The 8988-nt window shown below is 46.3% G+C and overlaps 1 protein-coding gene across 1 annotated transcript in view; it reads left to right on the forward strand.

Annotated features, from left to right (window-relative positions):
* TMEFF2 (transmembrane protein with EGF-like and two follistatin-like domains 2) overlaps window positions 1-4104 on the forward strand; it is a 139033-nt gene extending 134929 nt beyond the window's left edge. The window contains exons 10-11 of the mRNA XM_009334209.1: window positions 2350-2436; window positions 2844-4104. Of these exons, the coding sequence (XP_009332484.1) occupies window positions 2350-2436; window positions 2844-2940 (184 nt within the window). The 3' untranslated portion in view covers window positions 2941-4104. The remainder of the gene's footprint in view (window positions 1-2349; window positions 2437-2843) is intronic.
* The last annotated feature ends 4884 nt before the right edge of the window (window positions 4105-8988 follow it).

Below are 8988 nucleotides of genomic sequence, written 5' to 3' on the forward strand. Positions count from 1 at the left end.
CCCTCAAGCAGATCAACACTCCCACCCAACTTGGTGTCGTCTGCAAACTTACTGAGGGTGCACTCGATCCCCTCATCCAGATCATTGATAAAGATACTGAATAAGACCAGCCCCAAAACTGAGCCCTGGGGAACACCGCTCACGACCAGCCACCAGCTGGATTTAACTCCATTCACTACAACTCTCTGGGCCCGGCCGTCCAGCCTCATCCTCTGGGACTCGGGAGGAACCCCTGGTAGCTTGGTCAGCCCATGTGGCTGATGGCCGCTGCAGCAGGATTTAGCAGTGCTGTCTCTCAGTGCATCGAGGTGTTGGTGCTATCTCCCATGGAGCACTGTGAGGTCCTGCTGTGCAATCTCCGGCTGAATGGGCAGGAGAGGCCGCCTGGGGACAGACAGGGCTGGGAGGCTTTCAGTGTGCACATGACATGCGGCTCAGTGAATCAGCCCTGTGTTTGCTAACAACAGCTCCCTGACTCACTCAGAAAGTTTGATCGCCTTTTTAGGAATATTCAGTGAATAATGAGTTTGTCATGAAATCGCAAACCAGCTAAAGTCTGCATTAGTTTCATAATGAAAGCTCTGCCATGACCTCCGAGAGTGCTGGAGATTCAGGCTTATTTTTCCTAGAGTAATGATAGCAGCCTACTTTACTGCTTCCAAGAAAGGAATGAGGCAAAATATAGCGCACAGCCGTACAGTTTCTCATGAGGGGGTGGTCTCGTTGGCTTAAAAGTGCGGCAAGTCAGGACAATCTGACCCATATTTTGTTACACACTTATATAATTGTATTTCAGCATTTTGAAATGCTTCATAAGTCCTTATGCTCTTGCTCTTGTTTAGCCTTTCAGTTGGCGTCACAAACCTATAGCATCACCCCCATTCAACAGGGAAAAAAAAGTGGCCTTTTTGATTTTAAATTTATTTCAGTAAAAATTTATTTCACTCTATTTTACTGTTAGTTATTTGACACAGAGCTGAAGGCAAGTGCTTTGAGCTATCACTGCACTGAGGGGGTGGGCTCTCCCCGGCGCGTAACCCATAGGGTTTCACAAGGTGCCGCTGAAAGCCTCCCTGTAACAGAAAAACAAGTTAGCCCAATACAAAGGGATTTTTTTTTTACGTGTCAGTATGGTCTGGAGTGTCGTTGGGCTTTCTGTCATGCCACTCCAAGCAGATGCTTCAGTCTTTCTTGTGTAGCTGCCCACGCGGAGGGCAGAAAGAGGCGCACCCAGGCTAGAAACTCATACTGAGCTTCAGCTGAAGAAAGAGGACAAACGCGCGGCCAAATTAGGAAGAGCTTCTTCCTCCTCCTGTACAAAAAGTTAAGTAGGTCACCCTGGTTAAAGGACTGTTTCTATTGCTGGTTGGTTTTCTGTAGCTCACCATTTTCCTACTGGTACCACAAATGCAAAAAGTGTGAGCATTTTTAGAGGGTGTTGGTCACCCTGCTGTGGTTCTGCTTGCCCAACAGTTTCTGCTGTAACCCCCTTGGCTTTCAGCTGCTTAGAACTTCCTGCAGCCTCCACCTGGGGCTAAACTTCTCCATGCTTTCTGTCTAAGGGTGCCTTGCCATGGGAGGAAACCAGAAACATGCTATTATCTTTCCATTAGGGGGAAACGCTTCGTAGCATCCCCATAGCCGATGCTGCTGCAGGTAAAATGTTGAAACATGCCCTTGCTGAGGAGCACTGTGAGGTCCTGAGGCGGAAGAGATTTGCTTTTGCAGCCATCCAAAGGAAAATAAGATTTTGGTCTTTCCAGTGCGATTGCTTTCCGCACTAAGCCAAGCAGCCCTGTGAGGCGCATAGAGCAGTGCAGACACCTGTAAGTAAAGTAGCTGCTTGCTAATGACCTGAGCATGGAGCATTTCCATGGAGACTAATAGGGATTGCAGATGCTTAGCTCCTCAGAAAGGCAGCCCCCGCATCCACTTTGTAAATACTTCACAGACCTGGGACACTGAGCAGGTGAGTGTGAGACCATCCTAAATCTTCCACCTGCACCTTGCTGAAAATAGCTCTGTTACTTAAAGATGAGCCGAACAGCAACGGAGAGATGCAGTGCAGTAGGAGCTGTCGCAACGCAGCAGAGTCGCTGCTGCTCACCAGGAAGGAGCAGGAATCTTAAAATTTGCCTTGCCATATTTTTGTTTACAATATGTTTTGTGGGGCTTTGGGGTTTTTTTGTGGTACCGTTGCCATTAGAAAGCCTTTTTCATTTCATTGAAGAGGAAACGTGCTGAGGGCCAGAGGATGCCTCTCTCGCCCTCACGTGCCCTGCTGCCCGCGCGGCCTCTCGAGCAGATGCGTTGTTAAGAGCCGTGTATTCTCACAACTCTCTTTTCCAGGAAATGTCCCAGGAGCAACAGAATCCACAGACAGAAGCAAAACACAGGGCACTACAGTTCAGACAACACAACAAGAGCATCGACAAGGTTAATTTAAAGAGCGCATGTTTCCACAATGGCAAAACTAACTGCAGAGAGCTTGGACTACAAAATACAGTATTATAGACAAAAGATTAAGACAAGATCTACACATGTTGCCTTGCATTTGTGGTAATCTACACCAATGAGAACATGTACTACAGCTATATTTGATTATGTATGGATATATTTGAAATAGTATACATTGTCTTGATGTTTTTCTGTAATGTAAATAAACTATTTATATCACACAATATAGTTTTTTCTTTTTCATGTATTTGTTATATATAATAAATACTCAGTGATGAGAAAAAAATTGCCTTTCTTAAATTTGCTGTATCTCATAGCTGTGTATAGTCTCGGGGTATTGTATATGGACACTAACAAATCTCTTCTTTTTTTTTTTCTTTTTCCAGTTCTAGTGGCAATTTTGAGTCTACTGAACTCAGTAGTAGGGTTTTGAGTTGGTCCAAGATCAGCGACAATTATGGATGTGGGAAAGGTGAAGAATAATTTAACCTACATTGAGGAGGGATAAAATATTTCAGATCCGGAGTCAACTACATTTCATCAGCCGCCTTCTCCCATACCATCTATCTTTACTCTCCCATAGCTTAGGAAGTCTTTGCCTTCTAAATTAAATCCTAACTGAAGGGGAAATGGAAATTCTTGGTAACCGCAGTGGGAGTGTCGGGGGTAATGTTTCAATTTGGGAGGGAATTAGGTGTCTGTCAAGGTGAACCCTAGGAGAACACTTTGCAGAATCTCCAACTCTGGTCACTGGAGTGAGTGAAAATTGCTTCTTACTGTTGATTGAAAATTATTAGGTTAAAAAAGTTAATAATATAATAACAGCTGAAATGCCAGCACCATTTGTACCTCGTGAACATGCTGATATAATTTATTTTTTCAAAGAGAAGGTGAAAACCACTCAGAAAATACCTTATGAATAACTTTATGGGTGACCCTACTCCATTAAATGTAATGAACTCAAATGTTGGCTATACCTCAGGAAAATAAGGGCATGTGTTTTGTCACATCCACATGATGGACAAGATGCAAAGTTATTTCCATGGTAGCGGAAACTCTCCAAAACACATTCTTTTGAGAAGCTAATATTACTCTAGTTTCTGCTATGAATTTTGAAGATGACAGAGTGAGACTGGAGGGCAGAGTGCGGTAACTTCACTCCTGCTGGATAACATCCACTCTACTAATTGACTACCAGAGTACTAGTCACACTAAATAACAGAATTGAACTAAAAAACCCTTGTAACAATATTCCTTGTGCTGCTCCATTCCAAAGAGACTTTGCCTAGGCAGAAAGTACCCATGACAAGAGTTAGGTGTATTTCTCACTGTCATCACCACGTAAGAGATCGCATTTGGGTCAGAATCAGGTCTGGGGTTACCTGGGATGACGGCTCATGAGTGTGTTTCCATTTCCTGCTTCAACATCAGTCTGATCACTCACAACAGTCACCACCAACCCCACCGGTGACAGTCCACCCGATCTGGCCTTCAGACACGGGTGAAGCGATACTTCTACTCTAACATGGCTTTTGGTTGTCCCCCCCCAGCCTGCTTTAAAGTGAATCCATTGCATGATGTTCACACGGTCTCAGTTTTTGTCTTGTTCTGGGTTTCTTGGCTTTTTAAAGGTAATAATAAAAGGCGATTGGCAAGAGATGCTTCCAGGCACCTGGTCTGTGCTGATTGATGGGAGTGGGAGTGCGGTGCTTTCGCAGGCAGCGGGGCAGATGACGGTGCGTGGCAGCTCTCCGGCGCTGGGCTGCCGGCCCTGCAGGGACCATCTGCTTCCCGGAGCCATGGGCTGGGGCGAGGGAGAGGGAGAGGGGGGGCTGTACAGCTGTTCCCTGCTCCTCAGCCCTCGCCCCCAGCTCTCTGATGTCAAGGCTTGTTTTCAAATTCGAAGAAGAGTGATGGTGCGGGATAGGAGTGAGCAGCAGAGAGGCAGCGAGCAGGCATGGTCCTGGCCCGCTGGACCACAGGGACACTTCCATGTTCAAACCCACTGTAAAATACTCCTTTTTGGAGTCCTTGCTGGTTTTGTCTCCCACGCACAGGCTCAGCAGGGGTGGTACAACATTGAGGGGAACCCAGGCACAGCAGCGCTGGGCTGTACAGGTTTGGCGGCACAAGATCCCTTCTAGGGAAGACTTTGCAAGCTCTGTTAATAAAACTGATGCCTAAGCGGCATTATAAAGCCGCTCTTCAGATCCCTCCATCAGCTAAATCTGATGCAACGATGGCAGTGAGCGCCTCCAAGGAGGAGTTCAGCATGAGGTTCAGGATTAGGTTGGAGGTGGCAAACGTCCTACCCTGCAGGACCCCCCGCTTTGTTCTTTCTGAGTGAGGTGTTGGAGTCTAATAAGCGTCAAAAGCACAGATTTTGAGCCGAATCCAAATGTCAGTCCCCCCACTGGAACTACCAGGTGTGGATTGTTTATTTCAGTCACTTACATTAGATACAAAAATCAAATGTTAATACATATACACTGCCATGTAGCTATAGCAATAAACCCAATTAAAAAAAGTCAAGGCTTGGCCTGGCCTAAAATAGCATAGCATGGCTTAGAAGTGAAAATAGGAGTCCAACACACTATCTCTAAACTTCCCAAAGTTATTTGCCTTGCTTTTACCATGCAATGCCACATTTAATCCCTAAACAGCCTGTGTTTGTGAGGTGTTATTAGCTGCATCCCCAGCTGCAGTGCCTATCACAAAGCCTTTACACCTCCGAAAAAGAGGCCAGTTTTTAAGTACCTGCTGGAGACCAGGGGGCAGAGAGGGGAAAGTGATTTTGGTTTTAATGCACAGAGGGCAGGTCCCACTGAACATTAGACCTCTTTGGGCCTTTCAAACTTTTAACCTTCAAGATGCTGGTATGGGCACACAGTCTGAAAATAATAGTATCTTGGGGTTGTACATACAGGAATGGAGATTTTTACAGAAAACATTTGCAGAACTTGTACCAAACACAACAGCAAATTTGGAGACACGGATCTGTAGTTGCTTTTTTCTTTTCTGAAGGGACTTGAAAGTGCTTTTGTTAGAGTTGTACACTGACAAGAACTCAAGATGTGAAAATCTTTGTGCAGTTCAACTTCACAAAATGAAGGGAGGTGGGCTGGGCACATAAGGACCTGGCCGGGTGAAGCGGTGGGTGGGGATAGTACCACATGCAGAAGCAAAGCCCAGCTGCTCTACCCAGAGTCACGTGGAGGGGCGCCGACCTGTTGCCATTTGTCCGCTTCTCAGTGCACTCTTACACCGGCAAGAGCAAGGCCCCTTGCAATGCCAATGAGTGTGGGCTTGTTCCTTATCCGGGGGGGGGGCAGTAATTAATTTATTTTGGCTGTTTCATAGGCTTTTTTTGTCATGGCATTGTGGCATCTGTAAATAACCTCAAGTACCAGCACACACTTACTTTGCAAACCACACAAGATAAGACCTGGATGTACAAAACCAATGACAAGACCAGTAACACCACGCTCAGCGTGATTGCTTAGGGGCCATGCGTGCCACTGATGTCCCAACAGTCTGTGGTCACTTGTCGACCTGGCTGCTGTTTTGCCAAGGCCAAACCACTTATAGGTAAAAATAGGACTACTGGCACACCCGTTCCCCAAGGCTTTTCCCCTCAGCCAGTAACATTTTTGGAACAAGAAGCTGTGTACTTATTTTGTACATGAGGTATTTAACACAACAGCATACTCACCTCGGTCCTCAATTATTTTATTAGCCAGGTGCGCCATTGGCACGCACCGAGTGCTGGTGAGTAGAGCTCACCCACCCTCCCCAGCCTGGCATGTTCAGATGATGTTCAACCCCCCGGTGCCTTCAGATGCAGGTGAACAAGCCTGCTGTGCCCGATCCCAGCCCATAAAGAAGCTGCCTATGTAGCTACCATACAGCCTGCCTGCAGCAGGTGGGTGACACATGAGACTCGCCTTCTCCCACCCCAAATTCTGTACTACAGGACAGGCATAGCTTCCATGCCTCTCCATCATGATGCTTTTCATTAAAATAAAGTCTGATCAGATGTTCATTATTGTTCCCTTTCATCCAACAATAGTAAGACATGATATATAGAACATTATCATCACAAGAATACTATTATTATTAAAAGGAGGCTGGACATCCTATTCTAGCTGCTGGTCCCCTTTACTTGCCTGCCTCCGCACGCTGAGGAGCTGTGATTACCTCAAATGAAAAGATACTGGGGCAGTTTTTCCTTGCTGCTGCAGTCATCAGGGTGTCACACCCCACCCCCTCCCCGAGCAGCACGAGACCAGTAAACTTCTGCAAAGCCTAGAGGGCTGCGTGCTGAAGGCAGGGATGCCTGCGTGTGTATATGTATGTTCCACACGCAGGTTAACCAAGGGGGGGTGCGTGAACGTGGGCAGAAGGTGGGTGCCATGTATCGCTGCCTCCTATTTTCCAGAAGCAGCTCTCAAAAAGCCTTATCTTCAAAGAGCTCTCTAAAGCTTCTTTGAAAACAAAATGATTAAAGGCTATCTTCCCTCTTATCCAACATCAGACACATCTCGCGCCGCACCCTTGCTTTCACCCCTTATTATGCATGCAGCTTTTCCGCAGCTCCCAGTTTTGCTTTGGGATGGAAGTTACAATCTGGAATTAAAAGCGAAGTTCTTCACCGCACATCAAAGTAGGCGCTGAGCCTCGGCCAGGCCTGCCTTTTCTTTTATTTATAGGTATGTGGCCAGGCCGGGGGGGCCCAACCGGGGGTTGGTTGCAAGGTATTTACAGACATCAGCCCCCCCGCAGGTTTGTAAGGGAAGCTGGAGGCGGGAATGCCCACGGCTGGTGGTGCTGGTGGGTAATCAGTAACCTCAACTGGACTTAAAGGTAGATGGAGATACGCTGGCCGTTATGGGTAGGTCTTTAGAGCCATTTTATTAATAATAATAACATTTTATCTATAGTTCTGGTCTAGACAGGCCACAACCTGGCTGTTAAATTTTGCTCTGTTTGACACAGGAGCCAAAAGTCTCATTTTTTTACCCCAGGATGCTGCACCCTGTGGCACCAAAGCATCCTCTGCCGGCACCCGCAGGCAGGGGAGGCAGGAGGGGCAGGAGGGGCAGGCACAACCAGCTCCTACCCAGCCAGTCTTTAGGCTGATGCTTTGCCTTCAAATACTTTTCATATTAGGTGGGCTTAATTTATTTTAGTTTCAGTTTAATTAATAGTTTTGTCACAGCAGGAGGGCTGTTGAAAACAAAGATGCATTGAAAAAAAAATGCAGGATTTTTGTCAACTTTTCCTTCTTTTTTTTTTTTTTGCCTTATTGAATGCGAGCTACAAAGCAGTAAAATATTCCGCAGTCTCACACAGCCGCCAAGCTGCATAATAAAAAAAGCATGTGAGGAATCTGTTCTATAATGCTAACTAGGTGGCATCAGCCACAGCTTTGTAAATAAAACGTGAGGCCTGTTTTGCTCAGCTTAGGAGGAGCAGACCCCCCAGGTAGGAGCCTTGATTTCAGTCCCTCTCCTGTTTCAGTTTCCCTGGGCCATGAGAGCCATTAGCCTCACGTGGCTGTTCCTCGCCGGGAGCGAGGGGGGCAGGAGCAGGGCTTCATCCCACCAGTGACCAAACCCCACAGATGCAGATGTGACCCCAGCCACTACCATCCTCCGGCTCCCTTTTCTGGGGTCACAGCACCTTCACCTGTCACCACCCCAACATGAAATAAAAACAATTGGAAGGTGAAAAATGTTAAGAAAATGTAGTAACACCTCATAAACTTGCCATGAGAGATGCTTTAAAGGAGCTTGCTTTATACCGGGTCATTCAGAAATGAAGTGTAATTATTCCAGATAAAAATCCGGCTTCTAAATGCAAATCTGCGTGACAGACCATCACCCCTGATGGGGAAGAGGGGCAGTGGCAGGTTTTACGGCGAGGAGCTCTCAGCAGAACAGGGATGAGCTGAGAGGTGAGGAAGAGCCGTTTAATGTGACCTGAATTAGCTGCTATAGATAGTGCTTCCTGCATGTTTTACATTTTCAAATAAAAAGGATCTTCTTGTTTAATGGTTAATAAAAGTGATTAGTGCTCCCAGGGCACAGATCCTGACAGATGCAGACTGTGCTGGAGGGACCAGCTACAAGACACAAGAGAAGATTAAGCCGATTTTTTTTTTCCTGTGGAGTACATCTCTACCAGCATTTGCAAGTTAATTTGTAATATAATTATATGTTGCTTCTGTCACAGAAGCAAAGCACGTGAGATGGGCCAGAGGCCTGCCACTGCCATCGGCAGCCTGCGACAACCCAGCAAACACTACTGCAGCAAAAAAAAGCCAACAGCTAAGAGGCTCTGTGTATGTATACACATACATACACACACGTGTGTATCTGTGTGTATACACACACACACGCACGCGCATATATATAGAGAGAGAATCATAGAATTGTTTAGATTGGAAAAAAACTTTAAGTTCATCAAGTCCAACCATTAACCTAGCACTGCCAAGTCCACCACTAAACCATGTCCCTAAGCTCCTCATCT

This window comes from Pygoscelis adeliae, unplaced genomic scaffold (assembly GCF_000699105.1).
Source record: "Pygoscelis adeliae isolate BGI_AS28 unplaced genomic scaffold, ASM69910v1 Scaffold251, whole genome shotgun sequence".
NCBI classification, from domain to species: Eukaryota; Metazoa; Chordata; class Aves; order Sphenisciformes; family Spheniscidae; genus Pygoscelis; species Pygoscelis adeliae.